Below are 21723 nucleotides of genomic sequence, written 5' to 3'. Positions count from 1 at the left end.
CACTCTAGTGCTTCACTTATAGATTTGTATTCAATCAGTACAGCATCCTTGCAAGGTGGATATTACCATCCTTATTTACTGTATCAGGAAATTAACATTTAGAAGTGTTTAAGACCTGGGTTCAATCCCTGGGTAGGGAAGTTCCCTTGCAGAAGGGCATGGCAACCCACTCCAGTATTCTTGCCTGGAGAATCCCCATGGACAGAGGAGCCTGGCAGGCTACAGTCCACGGGGCTGCAAAGAGTCGGACAGGACTGAACAACTAAGCACAGACACGAGGACAGAAGAGGATGAGATAGTTGGATGGCATCACTGACTCAACGGACATGAATGTGAGCAAACTCTGGGAGATACTGAAGGGCCGGGGAGCCTGGCGCGGCACAGTCTATGGGGCTGCAAAGAGTCAGATACAACTTAGCGACTGCACAGCAACAGAGACAAAGGTTGATTATTTGTCTGAAGTGTTCAGCTTGAAGTCTTAATCACGACACTAGTCCACCAGTGTTTATCTCTAATGAGAACCCTCCAAAATGTTAAGGTGATTTTTCTCTGTGAATTTGTCCTTTGCCTTGTCTAATCTGCCTTCTCAATCTGCTTTACACATTAATAGAAGAGAGAGAACAAAATACTGGGTGACAATGAACCAGTGTGATTTTAGAGGCACAGTGTTGGATGAGACTCTTGGCTGCTCTGTGCCTGGAAACTCTCTTTTTCCCACTTTGTGAATCCCTGCTCTGGAGAAGGCAATGGCACCCCACTCCAGTACTCTTGCCTGGAAAATCCCGTGGACGGAGGAGCCTGGTAGGCTGCAGTCCATGGGGTCGCTAAGAGTCGGACATGACCGAGCGACTTCTCTTTCACTTTTCACTTTCATGCACTGGAGAAGGAAATGGCAACCCACTCCAGTGTTCTTGCCTGGAGAATCCCAGGGACGGGGGACCCTGGTGGGCTGCCGTCTAAGGGGTCGCACAGAGTCGGACACGACTGAAGCGACTTAGCAGCAGCAGCTCTGCAGTAAGGCAGGAGAGAGAAGAGGCTTGTATTCTCACCTGCCTGGATCATGGAGGCCATGGGCAAACACTTCTGGGGGCTGGTTGGTGCTGTTGAAGTGCGGGTTGCTCCTGGGTATGGAATAAGGCATGTGGCACATGTCAGTATCCACGTCCAGCCTGAGCACGGAACCTGTGAAGTCGCTGAAGAATCAGAGGACAGCGTAAGGGCTTTCCGTTCTTGTTACATATTTCACCTATACTAAATGCAGGGAGGTTACTCTATGGTTAAAAAAAATAAATAAAAACCACCTCCCCTCATTTGAGAAAAAGTTATTAACGTTCCAAATTTCACGTTGTGGGAAATGAACCAGAGACTGTTTTGTTTCAGACCAGCAGCGAGACACACACAGTTTGAAGGTGACTGAAGGCTGTGGCATCGGTGGGGTACTGCGTTTGGCATCCATCCTCTAAAGTATTTTTTCCCAATCCACGTGTTTAACGTCCCCCAAGAAGTTCCGCTGAACGATGTCAGTCCATTAGGGAGTGTGGGAGGTAGCTGCTGTACAACCCCCATAGGAGGAACTGGTGTTAGGACATCTCAGAAGAGCGACTTTCAAATCTACCACATTGGCAGATTTATTGAATTCCTCTTCATGTTACAAATGCAGATACTGATATTAACAGTTAAATAATTTAACCAAGGTGATCTAATTCAGTTTTTCATTCACTTAAAACCCTTTAGCATCAAGGGGCACCTGTTTTTCTGTTTTGTTTTTTACCTTAATCCATCCATTTCTTCCATATCATCCAACGTGATCATCCCGTCCCCGAGGATGATGTAGAGAAAGCCATCAGGACCAAAGAGCAGCTGTCCTCCTAGGTGCTTTCTGTGCAGTTCAGCGACTTCAAGAAATACTCTGGCTGTTCGTAGATCAACCTGATGGGGGTTTTTCCTACGTGGTGGGGCCGAAACAAATCATGATTGTGACATATGTCAGGCGAACCCACAGAAAGGAAATAGGATGCAAATAGGGAAGCGAACATGTGGCATGTAATTAAGCAAACACACTGAAGGTGAAGCTGATAAAAATTACTGGAAAACTACATTATTTTCTAGGTTTCCCAAGTGGCATTTAAGAGGAAAGAGAATTGTGGAAAATGCCACAGCTACCATTTTTTGCAATTGTCCTTAAAGACACAATGGGGATGTTCAGCCAGATGGAGACTGAGGTTTAATTATTGCCACCTGATGGTAAACTATTTGTAACTTCTAAACAAAAAATTACAAAGACACAGTGAGAAAAATAATATCAACCATCTTTTAATGATACCTGGATACTGTGTATTCCACAACTCTAAGAATATGGTCATGAGGCCCTATAGCCCACCGTTCTTGGTTGGTGGTATAAGACACATATAGCTTTCCATTTTTCTTGTAATTGGGATGGAATGCAAGGCTTAGCAGTCCTCTTTCATCTCCTCCCTGCAGTCAAATGAAAAACACAAAGAATTGTGAAGTTAATTATGTTCTTTATTGTGTTTCAACTGGAACCCCCAAAAGAGTCCCTTTCTTCTTCCTGGATAATCTTTCTCCAAACTCTTTTCTTTCCTTCCTTGCCTACTGCACAAAAAAAGATTATAAAACATTTCACTTTGCAGACCTCTTTAAGGGTTAGAAACAAGACAATTGTCTTGTGTGGTTATCTACGCACAAGACCCTTACACCACTTTTGTCAAGTGATTTGTGTATGTAATCTCGGGAAGCTAGGAAGACAAGTTTAAGTGCTGTGAAGAATTCTTTGCTGGGTTACTAGGTTGCTTGTAGTTCACAGAAGACAAATAAAAAGGTTCATAATCAGCAGTCACTTCTAATCCAAGTCTCCCAAACCTAAAACACAGTGCGGGCTGCCAACTCCCACTGTCTTGGCAATCTATTTAGAAAACAGTTAAATTGCTTGTGTAATATGTAAACCTTTGTTTTACCCTGGAGGCATCTACATCAGTTGTCACAACCATGGTGGTCTGTTCGTCATAGCTAGGTAATAAGCAGCCTTGGCCTAGAAATGAGGTATTTTTACATAGATCCTTTCGCTGCCTAGTTTTTTCTTTATAGAAAGATGGAGAAATGAGAGGAGAGCTAAAAGCCAGGGCTGGGGTGGGGGTGGGAAAAATCCTAGAGAGGAAAGGGGACACTAGGAAATAAAAGAAAAATCCCAAACAACTTTCTTTTGTTATTATATGTATGTCAAGAATTGTATACATTAGGCATGCCAAATGCTGTAACAATTAAAACATCATTGTGTGCTTAAATAGAAAGGCATTTTATCTTTATTTTCTGCTAATTCAGCTTGATGAAACTCAATATGGTCTTAGCATTTGTTTTATCCCACAAGTAGTCTAGGAATTTCTATAATGAAATCAAAGTATCTAAAATTATCAAGATCAGATACTTCAAGTTCACATCCTGGTAACCCAGTGAGCACTTCGTCTGTAGTCTGCTGAGTTATGTACAATGGCGAAAAATGTGACTGTAACTGCCCTTAGGACATCACCTTATCCATGCTATTTCTTTAAACAGCACAACATCTCTTAGGGTAAAAAGCTGTAAGTTACTTCTTAGATGTGTCAGAGGAGCAAAAAAATCTCTAATACTGCAATTTCTTCACTGGGTTACACTCCATCATTCTCCTGCCTTTGTTCCCCAGAATACTTGTGTTACTAGAAATGTATGATACTGTTTGTAGTTTGTATGCTACATGGATTTGTGAATTTCAAGTTCTAGGCACAAAGTTTACTTTTAATAAACAATGTTTATTTCCTGGATTAGAGAAAAACTGTTTTCATATGTATGCCATCCAAAGCAGAAACACCCAAACTTTAAGTGTGTTAAGTAATAAAGTGGGTGCAAATATCCCAGAACTACCAAGTTATTATTCAAATGTCCAAAAAGCCAGCCTCTTTATTTGCATATAACAATATGTTTAATTTTAACAACAAGAACTATCTCATTGAAGGGTACATCTTTATGACTTTATGAATGACTTTTTTTTGGATTATCTTATGATGATTTTAATATTGACTCATCTTTCTTCTTACATCTTTATTAAACAGATAGCTCTTGCCTTTCTTATGAGACACTGAAAACAGGGATGTGTAACTAATATTTGATTACAGAAAAACCACTGCACATCTAAACCTCCCTGATGGCTGTAGAAGGAGGCCTAGGGGTGGGATTTAGTTTGTAATTAATTCCTCTTCCGGATACATGCCCCCCTCTAAAGCTGTGAATGCAGGTTAAGTACTGCATGCCCACTTCACAAATGTTTGCGTTCCACTAGAAGAAGGTTTTGTTGAAAGTAGTTCTTTTGTAGTCTTTAATCAAATCATCTGAAAGACAATTTGAGCTGGCTAGCAACATGGTTTAAAACTGTGCTGGTTGCTTTTTGGGAATTAGATGTTGAATTCATGCACTGTAGAGAGACAGACGGAAAAAGAGATTTAAATAAATCCACAAGTGATAGAAGACAGTTGTTTACCTTAGAGATTGACGTCTCTCACGAATGAATTTGGAGTTGGGGGGGGCATCACTGATTTTTATTAAAGGGCCAAATATGGAAACAGAATGAGACATCTGAATGACAAGTAAATAAATCAAGAAAGTCATTTCAAAAATGTCCTGAATTTTTCGGGTTATAGGATTTACATTTGTTTAGGTGGTGCTGGTGGTAAAGAACTCTCCCTCCAATGCAGGAAACATAAGAGACGCAGGTTTGATCCCTGGGTCAGGAAGATCCCTGGAGGAGGGCATGGCAACCCACTCCAGTATTCTTGCCTGGAGAATGCCATGGGCAGAGGAGCCTGGCGGGCTACAGTCCATAGGGTCGCACGGAGTCAGACACGACTGAAGCAACTTAGCACACACACAATAATTACACATGATTTCACTTTTCTCAAGTCAATTTCCAGGTGCAAAGTAGTGTTCTGGGGGGTTTAGAAACAGGACGAATGACTCAAGTCATTTCAGAGAAATACTCCCTTTCATAATTATAATGATGAAAAAATTTAATATACTATGTAAACATCTTAGGGTGTCTCTCAAAACTAGCTTTTTAAATTGTATCATATAACACAATTCAGAGATTGGGAAGGAAGGATATTTGACTCCTGTTGGGATTTTAAAGTATTGGTAGGCTCACATTTAGCTTGAATTAGCCTGCAGAGGTATGCTGTCCATTTAAAGTATGTCACAAATCATCAGAATGGAGAAGTATGTCGATTGGGCACTGACGTTTTAACTTTGGACCAGGGTCAGACGCTATAATGCCAGCACCACCGCCAGATTTTTGAGGCTTCCCGACTTTCTGTAGTTGCCCTCACCAGTCTTCAGCAGCACATTGGCCCCTGAGAGCATGAGTGTTGGCCCCTGGCACCAGGATTGAAAACAAACGGCCCAGCTCTCCCAGGCTCATCAGAAAGCCCTTATGTCAATGTTACCGTCTTCCTCTTTCCCATTCTTTCCCTTCATTATGTGTCGTTTTATGGAATGAAAACCAAGCAGCCTTCCAGAAACATCAAATTATTGCACTGTTTCTGCTGAGCATCTGTGGAGAATGAACCTCTAGTGATTAATTAGTTCAACCAAGTTGTCTGAAAAGGGAGACAAACACTGTCCTAGATGGCAAACGGAAGCTCCGCGGTGCAGGGAGCCACCTTTCAAAATGACACACAGACTTCTAACATCATACTTGTGAAAACTGTTAACCTAATGTCCAAAATGTTTACCCTTAGTGATGTGAGAAAGAGTAATGTGTCCAAATATTCACATTATACTTTGTACTTTATTACTAATACCAAATGCTTTGTGTGTGTGTCTGGGAGTGACCATCACTGCCTGAACCAAACGGGCAAAAAGTAGTTTACAACAACACTGAAGAGTTTCCTCTATTTGGATAATGCTTTTTTTCTTTTTTTCAAATTCACTGACTGAAGCTTCAACAGAATATCATTATAGACTACCATGAGCCCCTTTCCTCCCTGTGCTCAGGCCTCTCAAGAACCACATCAACTTCTGGACAGCCTCTCACCAAGCAGCAAGGGCCCCTCAAAATCAGGTACTTGCATGATTTGAAAATAATGTCCCTATACACTTTGAAACCTTGAGGTTAACCCGTTTCAGGGTGCATCATAAAACCCTCTTTAGGAACTTTTGTTAAGTAGTTAACTACCATTATAATCATCGTCCAGCTCTCAGGAACAATTTCACAGGGTCAGCAGAAAAGAGACAAAGCCCATAAACAAAGGGTATTGATGACTTTCATATAAGTACAAGATGAGATCTAGTCCTACAGCTTTGAGATAAACTCTTCCCTGGTGAACACATCAAAGTTCTAACCAAATGACTACAAATATTCCTCTTTGAAGAAAATGAAGCAGCTGTTGAAAAAGACAGGGAATCATGAGATGATTCTAACAGGAAGTATGTTTTACTTTTTTAATAGAAATTGTGGGGCATGGCCTTTCATTATGATATTTTAAAGAAAACATTCCAATATTTTCATATTTCAACGTGGCTAAAGTTAATTTTTTTTTGATTTCTTCCTACTTTAAAATTGGCCTTAATATTTTCTATTTGGCAATTGACTTGTATATTTTAGGAAACAGGACTGGGCTCCACTGAGCTTGAAGCATCATTTCTCATTTTTGCATAGTTTGCTTAGTGACCCTTTGGCAAGTGACTGGCTTCAAGTTCAGTGATCTACAGAACAGCCCTATGGTATAGAGAAAGCGAGGAAATGTAACGTTAATAATGCACTCCCTGTTACTGTCTTGTCAAACAAAAGCGCATTTAACACTCATTCAGCAAATATTTATTGAATATCTACTGCATGTTAGGCATTATACTTGGCACCAGGGATAAGATAATCAACAAGAACCAATTCCTGTCTTCCAGGTGCTTATCTGTGGAAGCAGGTAACAAAGTTTTTACTAAAATAAAGTTGTAATTTCCACTATGAATTCTTTATGATGCTAATTTGAGATGCAGGGCAGTTAATGCTATACTATTAGAAATATGCATGGCCCCAAACCAAGCATTAAAGAGAGTAAATACCTATTCTGGGTAACTTCTGACACGGAGTTTAATTAGCATATTTTCACTGAGCTATCTCTACTCTCAAACGTGGTAAAAAAAAAAAGAAAAAAACCTTGGTTTTATGACAGATAAATTACATGAAGATTAGGCAGAGTGTCTGCAAATAGTAAAACCATCTTCTAAATTTATCCTACATCTGTTACCCAGAAAAACATGTATGAATGAAGACCTCTGGTAGAACTTTTGTTCTCTTAGTAATGAAGGAGTTTCTAGGAATTAACATAAGAACAGACTGGTGGCACTTAAAATTCTCTATAAAATATAAATCTTTAGTAAAAGGCAAGTCACACATTTCCTTTATTAATTGTCATTAATGTCTATGTTTTAATGGCACATTATCAGGAAAGGAACAAGAGAACTTGGAGACCAATTTGAGCCCCTCCCTGTGTAAGCCTGTGCTTCTTAGATTGGAACCTTTTGCTATTCAGAAATGGCAAACAGGTTTATTTGAGAATTGTTCATTCAAATACAATACAAGGTTTCTATTACTGCTGTAAAAAATCTGTATAAACTTAGTAGCTCAAAACAACACAAATGTATTACCTTAAAATTACTAAGTTAGAATCCAACACAGGTCTCACTGGGCTAAAGAATTGTGTTTTCAGAACCATGGTCCTTTCTAGAAGCTCTTAGAGGAGAAGTCATTTCCTGTTCCAACTTCTAGAAGCCCCCTGGCATTCCTTGGATGATGCTCTCTTCCTTCCATCTTCAAAGTCAATAATAGCAGGGTTGAATTCTCATATCTCATCACTCTGACCTCCTCTGCTGCCCTCTCTACTTTTAAGAATTTGTGATGATACTGAACCCACCCAGATAATTCAGCATAATCTTAATTCCATTACAACCTCAATTCCCCTTTGCCAATTAGGATGACGAAATCTTTGAGGGGAGCTTCCCCGGTGGCTCAGATGATAAAGAAATGGCCTGCAATGCAGGAGCCCCAGGTTTGATCCCTGGTTTGGGAAGATCTCCCTGGAGAAGGGAATGGCTACCCACTCCAGTATTCTTGCCTGGAGAATTCCATGGGCAGAGGAACCTGGCGGGCTACAGTCCATGGGGTTGCAAAGAGTCAGACATAACTGAGTGACTTTCACTCACTAATATCTTTTGGGGAAGGGCATTTTCTGCCTACTATATGGCTATTTTAATCTGTTTTTTAAAAAGGATCCAAAGCACTGATGACTTGAGCCATCTTGGCCATGTCCTGAAAGAGAGGACTAGTGAAGCTCACCAATACATTCACAAGGAGATGTCTAAGGAGAAGATGCCTGGTGCTGGAGAAGGCTCTTGAGAGTCCCTTGGACCACAAGGAGATCAAACCAGTGGATCATAAAGGAAATCAACCCTGAATACTCATTGGAAGGACTGATGCTGAAAGTGAAACTCCAATACTTTGGCCACCTGATGTGAAGACCCAACACACTAGGAAAGACCCTGATGCAGGGAAAGATTGAAGGCAGGAGGACAAAGGGATGACAGAGGATGAGATGGCTGGATGGCATACCGATTCAATGGACATGAACTTGGGCAATCTCCGGGAGACAGCGAGAGACAGGGAAGCCTGGCATGCTGCAGTTCACAGGTTCGCACAAGTTAAGACGCGACTTAGGGACTGAACAAAAACAACAGCAACAACCTAAGGAGAGCACTTTCACAGCAAGCACTCCCTCTGAGCTGTCAGTGTCACAAGAACAGCCAACACCCTTCAAAGTGAGCTGAAAGCACTTTTCAGAATGGAGGAGGAGAAAGTGGAGACCATCTATATGTGGGCACAGAGGAACTCGGTCAAGAGCAGGACTCCTGTGTTAATCACAGGAGGCAAAGAAGGTAAAATCATTGTAGGCAAACCATTTCCAAGCACTAGAGGACTTCAATCTCACTAAAACTTTATTTTGGCTTGTTCATAAGTTTTGAAAAGTATTCATTTCTCCACAAGTCCTGGAAAAGATGAGAAGCATTGCTTTTCAATAGTTCCAAAAGCCTAATTCGGTCTCAGAAGAGGAGTCAATCTCCTGAAGAACCCAGAGGGCTTATGGGAGGGCTGCATGATGTTATAGCACAGTATGATGTAGGCTGTTGTATAATACAATGAAAAATATACTTGATTTTTGGCCCTGTTTCTTGGCACAGAGCTCTTAAAACCATTGGAATTTCCTGAGTGATAGGAGTGTCTTTTGTTCTTCATTAGCCTTACCTGAGTTTATGCTAACAAAGTGACTTTTGGTATTTCCCTAGCCCCCATAGGGCTTCCCTGTTGGCTCAGTAGTAAAGAATCCACCTGTAATGCAGGAGATGTGGGTTCGATCCCTGGGTCAGGAAAATCCCCTGGAGAAGGAAATGGCAACCCACTCTAGTATTCTTGCCTGGGAAATCTCATGGACAGAGGAACCGGGCAGGCTACAGTCCATGGGGTTGCAAAGAGTCAGACACAACTGAACAACTAAACAACAATCACAACAATAGACAGCTTCAGGATGGAGACTGGTGGCCAGAGGAGCCAAACGATGTAATTGGGGGATTAGAACTTTCAGTCCCACCCGCCAACCTCCAGGGAGGGGAGAGGGACTGGAGGTTGAGTTCAATCACCAACGGTCATGATTTCATCAATCAATGAGGCCTCCATAAAACCTTAAGTGGTGGAGTCTGGAGAGCTCCCAGGTGGGTCAACATATTGAGGTACTAGAGGGTGGCACAGCTGGAGAAGGCATGGGAGTGTGTTATGTCGCCCTAACTTCTATACCTCATCCTATACTCCCTTGTAACTAATGGCTCCTGAGTTACAGCTTTTATAACAAACCTGTGGTGAAAAGTGAAAGTATTAGTCGCTCACTCGTGTCTGACTGTTTGTGACTCCGTGGTCTTATAGCCTGTCAGGCTCCTTGGTTCATGGAATTCTCCAGGCTAGAATACTGGAGTGGGTAGCCGTTTCCTTCTCCAGGGGACCTTCCCAACCCAGGGATCAAATTCAGGCCTCCCACACTGTAGGCAGATTCTTTACCATCTGAGCCACCAGGGAAGTCCAACAAACCTGTAATAGTGAGTAAAGCAACTTCCTGAGTTCTGTGAGTTGCTCTATGAGTTATTGAGCCTGGAGAGGGTGAGGCTCATGGGAACCCCTGAATATATAGTCAGCTGGGCAGAAATGTGGGTAGTGTGGGGACCCATTTATAGCTGGTGTCTGTAGGGGAGGCAGTCTTGTAGGAGTGAACCCTTAATCTGTGGGCTCTGTGAACTCTGGATAGTTAGTGTCAGACATGAACTATTGAACACCCAGTTATTGCTGGAGAATTGGTTGATGGGGGAACCACCCCCCCACCACCAAACCAAAAAAATAAAACCTCTGTCATTTGGTGTCAGAAAACATTCCAGAAAAAAACAGATGTTCTGTAGCTCTGGGATCTATTGCCTGATGATCTGAGGTGGAGCTGATGTAATAAAAATAGAAATAAAGTGCACAATAAAGGTAATGAATTATCCAGAAACCATCCCCCCACCCTGTCCATGGAAAAACTGTCTTCCAAGAAACCGGTCCCTGGTGCCCAGAAGCTTGGGACCGCTGCGCTATACCGCTCATCCTCTTTCTAGGAAGGATTCATGGTCAACTCTATCAAAGAAGCTTAAGTTATGCTTGGAATGATTTGGTAGTCTTCCTGTTATACAAATTTTATTTTGGAAATGGACCTTTTTATAAAGTATCTTGTGCCATTTTATTACTCACTCTTCTGGCTTTACTTACTTTCACTGTTCTCTGAGCATGAAACCAGCCACAATATACTGAGGACCTATCACTTAGAGTACTAATTCTCCCCTTTTCTTTAAAATTTCCTCTGTTTTTCCAGATTCGGCTTTTCTTTTACATAAGTCTGTCTGTAACTTACTCCTTCTGAGCTTCCTGATAATGAATGCTCTTCACGGCACTGTCTTGTCTCCTTAAGGCCTCTGCTATGCTTAACTGTATTTACTCTCTGTTCCAGTGCTTTAAAAAAGTATTTACAGTTTTCAAATGCTGGCAGGACCCATACTCGCCTAGACCACACTCTGACAAAGAGGTCTGTCCTCCTTCATATGAGGTTGGAGAACTGCTAGGAGATACCCCAATAAGTCAGAGCTTTTAGGAAGTGTTTTATGGAGTATATAATTTCTGGTATGTAGCAATTAGGCCACGTCAAATGTACGTTTAGGGTTGTACATTTTATCTTCTGATGGTAGCAAATGCAAAAACAGACGAGAAAAGCGCAAATGAAAGGATAAAAGATATCCGAGATGGAGACTAGCTACTCAAAGTCACAGTACCCTCTTCAACGATTCTCTTCCCCACTCTTTTCAAGCATAAACAAAATAAATCAGTCACACTGGGTTTAAGTAATGACCTGCATGGAGGCAAGATACCAGAAGTGGTTATTTTCTAGAATTTACAGCTTTCCAGCTGCTTCTTATTCCATGTACTAATATTCTTTTGACATCTTATGCCTATGGGGAAGAAAGTATACACATATTCAGTTATATAGGTAAAAACTGTTATGATCACAATAATTTACATCTGGGTGCACATGATTTATTTTATACTTTATAAGTTTATTTTAAACTTTAAATTGTGAATGGAACCAACTTTCCACCTGAACTGTGACATCTGATACAGGATGGCACATTGGAGAGTGAACTGATTTGTTCCTGTTATGCTATCCAGGTAGCAGTTAGTTGCTGTAGAATCTTTAATATATGCTGCCCAAGGAATCCAATATGGTATCAGGGAATGGCTTGGATACTAAGGACTATTTGGCTCAATATGTATCAAGTACTATTAATAATAATATGTCATACTCCAGAGTTCAGTTCTCCAAAACATCTTCTCTAAAAGAGAAAAAGAATGCTTCAATAAAACTAAATTGTGTGGAACATCTATTTGAAATAATGACAAAAGACTAAAGCTACAAAAAGTATAAACTCTTTTTAAAAACAGAATCCTAGTATTAAACACTTTTCTGAAGAAGGAAAGGTACAGAGATGTTGGCAACACTTTTAGAGAAAGCTCTTATGTTATATGCTTAGGGCACCCGAAAATAAAAATTTACAAAAGTTTTGACAAAAACTACAAGGCCATTCATGGAATTAAAAATGAATAGGGAATCCCCTAATTGTCCAGTGGTTAAAACCCCGTACTTTCACTGCCGGGGCCCCAGGTTCATACATGGTAGAGAACTAAGATCCCACAAGCAGAGAGGTGTGGCCACAACAAAACCAAAACCAAAATGAATAAAAATGATCATCAGAAAAGACTGTAACTACATTAAGCTCTTCTATTATAACCTACAGGTTTAATACTTGTTGGGCCTTAGATTTTTAAAAGTACACATTTCCTGTATAATACAAGATATTCAAATACATAATATATGTATTAATACATAACTGAATCACTTTGCTGTATACGTGAAGCTAACATAATATTATGAATAAACTACACTTCAAATAAATATATAAAAATTAAAAAAAACACATTTCTAGATCGAATTGAAAATGAGTAAAATATTGGGCAGCTACATTTTTGGACATAGCAAAATATCAGATATGTAAATTAGGAACTAGACCAATTCTCCACTAGACTGTAAGGTTCTTAAAGGCAGGGGCCTCATCTTGGTATTTCTAGTGTCTTACAAAGTAAGACAAAGTGTCTTACAGTGGAAGCCTTGTCATAAACGTTAGCACGCACTGAGCACTTACTGTGCGCCAGAGACCATGCTAAGTAATTTGTAAGCATTATCTTGTTAAAACTTTATAAAAACTTTAAAGTTTAATACTATTTTATTATTATCTTTACTTTATGGATAGAGACACAGATATGTAGAGGATTTGAATAACTTGGCCCAAATGTACAGCTACAAGAGGCAAAAGAGAGATTACCTGGCTGGAGGAGAAATAATGTAAACCGTTATGTTCCACCACTTCACCAAATATTCCCTAAATGAAGACAGGAACAAACACAAAATAGATTGTATTCCCTCATCAGCATCCACTGTTCATGGCCTGAGGCAGTATTGAAACAGTCTTAAGTTTACAAAGCTCTGCAGGAGAATGAAATGAAGCTTATACATCGGTTATTTGAAAACAAAGGTTAATTTAGGCTTTAGGGCAATGCAGTGATAAACTAACTATCTGGAAAAAAACAAAATCCTGAATTTGTGTTTATTTCTGCGGTGTAATACTCTCACCATGGCCCATATTAAACTGGTAACTTGATGTCTCTGACTGTGGTGTATGAAGACATGAGCACAGTTAGCTCTGGCAAACCCAGGACCACCACTGTAGAACATTTCTATTCTTCTTCAAGACTGTTAATAACACATTCTTTCTCTCCACTAGTATTGTGCTCTTATCTTTCATCCCCTGCTTTACAGTTTTATCAAACTTGTTCTTTTCAAAGTGAAGTACCCAAATCACTTTGTAAATTGAACAGGGGTTCAAAATACTAAGTGAAACATTAATTAAAGATGATATTTTTAGATGAAACAATACATAAAAACTAGTCTGGTCCAGTGGCTAAGACTCCTTGCTTCCAATGCAGGGACCGAGGGTTCAATCCTTGCTTGAGGAACTAAGATTCAACATGCGGCCTGGTGCAGCCAAAAAACAAAGTAAAACAAAAAAACTAGTCTACAGCCAAAAAATAGAGTAGAAAGCTCAACAATCCTTGCAAGGAGTTTATTTGGTTATTTAATGGGCAAGAAAGGCAAATTAAAACTCCTTGGCAAAGATCTCTCCTCCTTCTCATAAAGTTGTTCAGATAATCAAAGACAATGAATGAAAAATCATTTTTATAAATTCCAAAGTGCAATTTGAATGGAAGATATAGCTATTACAATGGACAGTGAGGTAAGAGCCATCCTCAAACTCAATCAATCCACAAAACACTGAGATTTTGGAAAGGAATGTGATTTTGAAGCAGAGAATGTGTAGCCCTACATTTGAATCAGATAAGGAATGCATTTAAATTATGTAGCGGAAGTATTATCTTGCCAGCTACCATCCGAAGAACTTTTGGACTTCAGAAAATTGCAGGCATGGAAAGGCACATTGATACTTATATTTAGCACCAGGCTTACCGCACAGTTTTGATAAAGATCTGTCTATATTTCTTCAGAAGATGTAGATGGCATGTGTTACCAGTGGCTTATTAATGAATGATTTGCAAAACTTGAGGTAATCTGAATTTTTATCCTAGCACTGAAACATACATACCTGGCTACTGCTATTGCAGGAATTTTTTTTTTTTCAGTTAAATATATATATGTATGTATTATATATACTCAGTTAAATATATATATACAAACTATATATATATATATATATATAATTCTCTAAAGTTAAAGTGATTTCTGTAGTAAACAAAGAAGAATGGGAGAAACAAATTAACCCCAATATTTGTGTTTACTAATGATATACATGGCAAGTCACAATATTTTCTCCCCTCTAAAAACAAACTCTATGTAAAAATGCACTTCCCAGATTTATGATAGAAAAATATGCATTCTTGGTATTGGCAAACAGCTGGGAAAATTACCTCAGAGCAGTATTGACTGACATAACAGATATTTAAATAAATTTTTAAAAGACACTGAAATTTAGATTCAAATTTGAATATCCGGTTATGAACTAAGAAATAATTTTAAATTATTCAGTGTGTGAGAGTATGTACATCCATTAAAATATACATCTCCCCCAAAGATTAGATGATGCTATGGAATAAAGGAAATATTTGTTTATGATGGGGAGTTTCAATTTTTACTTCCCTTACTCTTTCAAATATTTCCTTTTCAGGATCATTCTTCTTTTTTTTTTTTTTAGGATCATTCTTAAAGTGTAAATTTTTTTTTTTAATTATTAAATTGATAAATATTCGGCAAACCTTGTTAGAAGAGCAACTAATTCCTTTTGAAGATGATTTAGAAAATACCTTAACACTTTCAAACCACAAGACTATTTTATTTAATGGGCAAGAAGTGTTGTTCTATTGTTTGGCAGCTTGGAAATTTCTTTCTTAGAATGTCTTGGTCGGCCATAAAGACAAGTAATTTTTCACAATTTATTAATAAAGGTCTAACAGAATTAAGGATTATTAACTTTTATAATAAAAGTAAAAATTTTAATGAAATTATTAGAAATATTAAATTTTTATATTGAAAGCTAAAGAAATAAAATAGACTCATATGATTTCATTTACCATCTTTAAAGCTAATATTTTTGTGGCATAAAATCTGACCATTTTATTTTAAACATTAAATCCAAGGATATAAAGCAAGTTTCCTTGATATTTTCCTCTGCTTTATACCTTTTTATCTGAAAAATCTTTTTCCTCCTGTCAGAAAATGGAAGATTCAGGGTCTTTTCAATGAAAGAAAAAAAAAATCACAATATTAAGTATTAATGCTTCACTCTAGCTAAGGGTACAAAATATTAAGTGAATTTTACCTCTTGCTTTTATAAAGTTTGTTTTTTATGACGTGTGGCTAATATGGTGGTCATGCAGCTAAAAGCATTATCTTCACATCATTATATAGAAATACAACACTAGGATACTTGAGTTTCCTAGTCACATTTCACTGCTCTTTGCCATTATATATTTCCTATTGTTACTCTAAAGAAGAACTCAAATTGACTTATATGAGAACAAACATTAAACAATTAAGTAAGATTATTGCTTTGAAAAGAAATCTTGAAAAAAACCTTAACAGTCTAGACCACCAAGGAACACTAATAAATTTAACAAAATATGAAGTTCTCTATGTGACTTCTCTTGAAAAGTTATGCAACAGATTGCTTCAACTTCAAGGTCATATAAAAGTTACAGTACTTTTGAAATTGTTTTCTGAGAAGAGTTTGTATTTATAAGATTTAGATGTCAATTAAACTTGAAATTTACCAAGATAGCAAAATGAAATTATATTTTCATTAATCACTATTTTACAAAATGATCAAATGTGGAATTCTAACAATACAGCAACACTAAAAAGTGATCAATCCAAATCTTCATTTTTACATCAGAAAATCATTCTTACTCCAAAATACCATTAGTTACAAATCAGCATTTAGTAACAAACATTAGCTATGCCTTGGATATCCAAATTAAGCAACACTTTTTGAAATTTAATATATTACATACCTATACTAATTCTGAATGATAGTAATTAACATACATTATTTCTGGAAAAATGCATCTTGAATATTAAATTCTATAACAATTTAAAGTGCAAAATTTGCCACTCCATGTTTTCTATAATTAGGAAAGTATGATACTATGGCATTAAGACAGAATAAATGTGGGGACTGTGTATTATAGGTATCTGAAAATATGAAGTCCAAATTAAAGATATGCAAGTAATTATAAAATCAGAATAGGATTTATGAAGAAAGACTAAAAGGAGGGCTTGGGTTTCTTAAGTTCAAAAAGAAAACAATCTGAGTGCACATAACTTGCTTCAAATACATGAAGATTTATTTTAAGGAAGACAGTGTTTGGCTCCTCACCTTTTCCATGTAAGTTTCACAAGTAGGACAGTTTTGGACCAAAAGGCAGAATTTGAGGAAACTTCTAACATTCATATTGCCTGAGATTGTGTTCTTAGTGAACGGAGGGCAGAGCCAAACAGGTAAGGACAGGAACAGAGTTTTCTAATATGTTTATAATTCAACATTTGTAGCAATGGGGACAGAACTGGTGGCACATTCACCATCCCATCTTCATTCATAGAATCATCATGCAGAGTCAAGTTCCCGACTCTCCATCATAGGGCAAAGGAAGTGTTTAGCTGCACTTCCCGACCAGCCCTCACCTCTGCATCATCTATAACGCGGTCCCCATTTATCCTGACTCACTGCACAGCTCTGCTCTCAGAGTCCAGCACTCCATTCAGTTATTATGGGGCAAATATGGTGAGCCAGTTGCTCCCAGGTCATTAGGCATCAAATTCTTATTCATTCGTGTCAAGAGGATGGGCTCAGAGCTTTAGACTCTCTATATTTGCAACTTGTTAGCTTTTTGACGTGAGAGAAAGTGACTTAGCTTCTCTTGTCTTTGTTGAATCACCTTTCAAACAAGAACCTTTCCTATTTCAAAGGTTGTTAGAAGGTAGATAATGAAAAGGGCATAGAGTGGACCCTGACCCAGGGCTGATGCTCAACAGAAGTCAGTCATTGTTACTGTGCACCATGGCCGGGCTATTGTATTCTAGTTGGGGAAAGAGGCTTAGACAAGTAAGCATACAAACAAATGCATAATTAAATACTAGAGGGGACTAAAAGGAAAAGAATAGGGTGTTATGGGAATGCATATCATGGGGAATCCAATTTAGACTAGGGGATCAGGGAAGGCCTCCCTGAAGACCTACATTCAAGCTGAGACTCCAGGAGCCAGACAATGAAGGGGAAGAAAACTCCAAAGAAAGAAAGAAGACCATCTCCCAGAGAGACACTTTATTAATAATGGGTATTATTCTTTGGGAAAAGAGAAATATAAGGAAAAAGCACAAAAGTACACACACTCTCCCATTCTTGCTTTCTGATTACAGAGAGTTTGAGGGATTTGAGTGCATAGATGAATAGAGAGAAATAAATGTGGGTCTTTAATATGAGAGCTGGGTTTGAATCCTGACTTAGTGACTTACAGGCTATTTGACTTTGCAAAGTAATTTAACACACTTGAGCATCAAGGTTTTTTAAAAAATGACTTATAACTTTTACTTCATTAGGTTTCTTTTTTAATGACAAATACACAGTAAAAATTTTAAGTTACTAACACACAACTGATTCATATTAGCTGCTCACTAATCAGCTTTCTTTTCTTCCTCACGGTGGAGGGCAGAGGGATGGGCTTGTAGTAGTTCATGTACCTGACAGTAGACAAATGTCTACTTAAGTGTAAGAAAGGATTGAGCATTCAGGATTATATCCTGGGATGAATAATCATTTATTCATTCATCAATTATTCGGACAGAACTATAACCTCAAACCAAAACACCACTCTGAAATGTTTCAAGTATCTTGAAATGATAATTCAATTACTCTTCCTAAGCACTTATAATTTTTTTTTCATTTTGATATACCTTTTCTGTCTTGATGGTTTCAAGTGAAAAACTATAGTTGGGTAAAATGTTCATTTCTCATTTGATGGCATGCGTGACAAAGTGACTTTCAGGGTGAGGACCCAGAAACGGCAATGCTGATGGCATTTGGTTTTCTTTCTTGTGTGTGCCATTTGCAGTAAATCTGCTTGTTTTACTGTATGTTTGTAATTATGTGAAATCAAATAAAGGAATCAATTTTAAAAGATCATTTTATACGGGAAATCTAAATATACATACTTATTTTTGTATTTATGTGTAATGTGTGAGTATAAAAATATAAACACAAACACATTAGCAAAACTACTGCAAGAATCATCATATGTTAAAAAATCAAATTTCCAGAAGCAGCAGTTTATCAGATGAATTATGGACATAAATATCAGCAATATCCACAAACTGCCTTGTTCTGCTGCTGTTGCTGCTAAGTCACTTCAGTCGTGTCCAACTCTGTGCGACCCCATAGACGGCAGCCCACCAGGCTCCCCCGTCCCTGGGATTCTCCAGGCAAGGACACTGGAGTGGGTTGCCATTTCCTTCTCCAATGCATGAAAGTGAAAAGTAAAAGTGAAGTCGTTCAGTCGTGTCCAACTCTTTGCGACCCCATGGACTGCAGCCTACCAGGCTCCTCCGTCCATGGGAGTTTCCAGGCAGCAGTACTGGAGTGGGTGCCATCGCCTTCTCCGTGCCTTGTTCTACTCTTTCTTAAATACTTCCAGACACAAAACATACTGCCTTTTATGTTACACCTATAGGTCTGGATAGTGGGAATCAGGAAATGTGAAAATAACAATCAAAATTAATATGCATAATATAAAAACTTGTAAGGTTGTTTTCCCTGACACTTATAGCCAAGACGTAAGCCCATGTTGATGTGAATATCAGAAATCCAGGTATCCAAAACCCACATTTTATCACTGTAAAAATGATAAGGGAAGTCATTTCTTTTTTTCAAGCTGGTAATCTTTTCATTGTGTGATAAACAGAAAACTATCACAGATACATGTGAGATTGTCTGGAGAACTCTCAAATATACAAGGAGCATTATTTTGTATAATGCCACACATGATCCTAGAAGTGTATAAGAAGGGACCAGCCTAAGATAGAACTGCCCTTACTGATGCTAGAGTGACTTTGGCATCCACCTCTTGCTGTTGAGCTGGTGAAAACACAGATCAAGCTAAATTTCCTTTGAATCAATTAATTTCCTGATATAAATCTAAACAGAGGTAAGAAGACCATGGACAGGATAAAGGACACCTTGTTTTTCCTCTTTGGCTATGAGAGATTTTTGTTTCTGTTGACTGTGTCTAATGATAAGAAGAGTCTTCCTCCACTTTCTGGGCTTCCCGGGTGGCTCAATGGTAAAAAACCCGCCTGCCAATGCAGGAGATTTGGGTTCAATTCCTGGGTCAGGAAGATACCCTGGAGAAGGAAAATGGCAGCCCCCTCTTGCCTGGGAAATTCCATGGACAGAGAAGCCTGGCAGGCTATAGTCCATGGGGTCGCAAGAGAGTTAGACACCACTTAGCAACTAAACAACAACTCTGCTTCCTACACACAAGCTTGTCAAAAGCTCTCATCTGATAATTTAACTTTGCTTCCTTGCGACAATAACGAAACGAAACTTTCTGTCATTACCTAAAAAGTAAGTTCAAGGGATTTGACAGCAAACACAAGACCCTTCAACACAAGAACCTTCAACCCTAGCCTCTTTTTTCCAGCTTCAGCTTCTGCCATGTATCTGGATGCTCCCTATGTTTTCACATCCTGATGACTCTGAACTTGGCTATTTCCTCTGCTTGTAAGACCATCCCCATCTAGTTGCTGGGAAAGATCTTACTGATCTTTTAAGACCCAGCTCCAGCACTTCTGCAGTCTTCTCTGATTCCAAAGAATGCCTGTCTCTTTTTCCTAGCTGCTGCTGCTACTGCTAAGTCGCTTCAGTCTGTCTGACTCTGTGCGACCCCATAGAAGGCAGCCCACCAGGCTCCGCCATCCCTGGGATTCTCCAGGCAAGAACACTGGAGTGGGTTGCCATTTCCTTCTCCAATGTATGAAAGTGAAAAGTGAAAGCGAAGCTGCTCAGTTGTGTCCGACTCTTAGCGACCCCATGGACTGCAGCCTACCAGGCTCCTCTGTCCATGGGATTTTCCAGGCAAGAGGACTGGAGTGGGTTGCCATTGCCTTCTCCCTTTTTCCTAGCACTTTCTACAAATTGCCATGACACCATATCACTATGCTATTATGTTGTACTGATTGTACCTACGGCTCTACCTGGCCCAGATGTTTAAGAATCTGCCTGCAGTGTGTGAGACTCAAGTTTGATCCCCGGGTTGGGAAGATCCCCTGGAGAAGGGAATGGCAATCCACTCCAGTATTCTTGCCTGGAGAATCCCACGGACAGAGGAGCCTCGCAGGCTACGGTCCATGGAGTCAGAGAGTCAGACATGACTGAGTGACTAACACTTTCTCTTTTTACCACTTTCCCTACCCATCAAGAAGAATCTTGAATAGAAATCAAGTCTGATTATTTTTTACTGTATCCTAGCACAAAGTCCAATGGGCTGACACCTAACAGGCACCCACATAGTTGGTTGCCAGAGTAAAACACTTTTAGCTCGATCTCACATATTATATATATCTGTGCCCCATGCTCTTCTAAGGCTCAATTTATCAAATAAGACGTTTAAAAGGATTTATGTAGAAAAAGCACTAGAGTAAAGCCTCAGGAAAAATAGAAAATTAACAACTTCCACTTGGTATTAGTAAAAGAAAGCAGCATATTGCTAAAATTTACATTGGATGGTTATGAAAAACCGTTTTCTGATCGCAACAAGTAATGGTCTATAAAATATTACCCTAAAATTGTTCTTTGACTTGTAGACTAATCAAAGCACTAGTTCAGGCAAAAATACTAGGTAATTATTTCCCATTAAGAGTTTAAGAAATTGTGTGCTTTACTATCGTGTTGTTTTTCATGATGAATGTGTAAAAGAGAACTGATGATAATATAGTGGTCCTAGAATCACTTCCTAGGATTAATGTCACTAGAAAACATCAGGTAAAGTATTAAGGGATAACACTAGACAATTTGTTTTTCTTTATAACTACTGGTCTAGAGCTTTAGAACTTCAGAGCAAAAACACTAATAAAAGTCAGTCATCATTATGATGTCATTCTCATAATTTCCTTAGAAATAAACCAGCAAGTACAAAAAATATTTATAATGTACGACATCATCTATGTGCCTTTCCATTGCTTAAACTTTGAGTTATATTTAGTGAGGTTTCCTGTTTGTTATAAAGAACACCTTCTAGATGAAATAAAATACATTAATAAAAGCCCTTTGAAGTCAAACTATCTTTGTGAATTGCACGTGTGCAGGAATAGCTTAAATGCTAGGGACTGAGCCAACTGTACGATCTAGTCCAAGTTATACAAACATTTTTAAAAAGAAATTTTTGTG

The 21723-nt window shown here is 38.7% G+C and overlaps 1 protein-coding gene across 3 annotated transcripts in view; it reads right to left on the bottom strand.

Annotated features, from left to right (window-relative positions):
- The window catches only part of HHIP (hedgehog interacting protein), a 102184-nt gene that overhangs the window by 38510 nt on the left and 41951 nt on the right, over positions 1-21723 (bottom strand). For all 3 annotated transcript variants that reach the window (XM_081544189.1, XM_081544191.1, XM_081544188.1), the window contains exons 5-7: positions 2324-2475; positions 1772-1945; positions 1050-1193 (exon numbers count right to left, since the gene is read on the bottom strand). In XM_081544189.1, the coding sequence (XP_081400315.1) occupies positions 1050-1193; positions 1772-1945; positions 2324-2475 (470 nt within the window). The remainder of the gene's footprint in view (positions 1-1049; positions 1194-1771; positions 1946-2323; positions 2476-21723) is intronic.

This window comes from Giraffa tippelskirchi, chromosome 11 (assembly GCF_054371585.1).
Source record: "Giraffa tippelskirchi isolate mGirTip1 chromosome 11, T2T-mGirTip1v1.2.pri, whole genome shotgun sequence".
NCBI lineage: Eukaryota > Metazoa > Chordata > Mammalia > Artiodactyla > Giraffidae > Giraffa > Giraffa tippelskirchi.
This window is presented reverse-complemented; position numbering and strand designations above follow the sequence as displayed.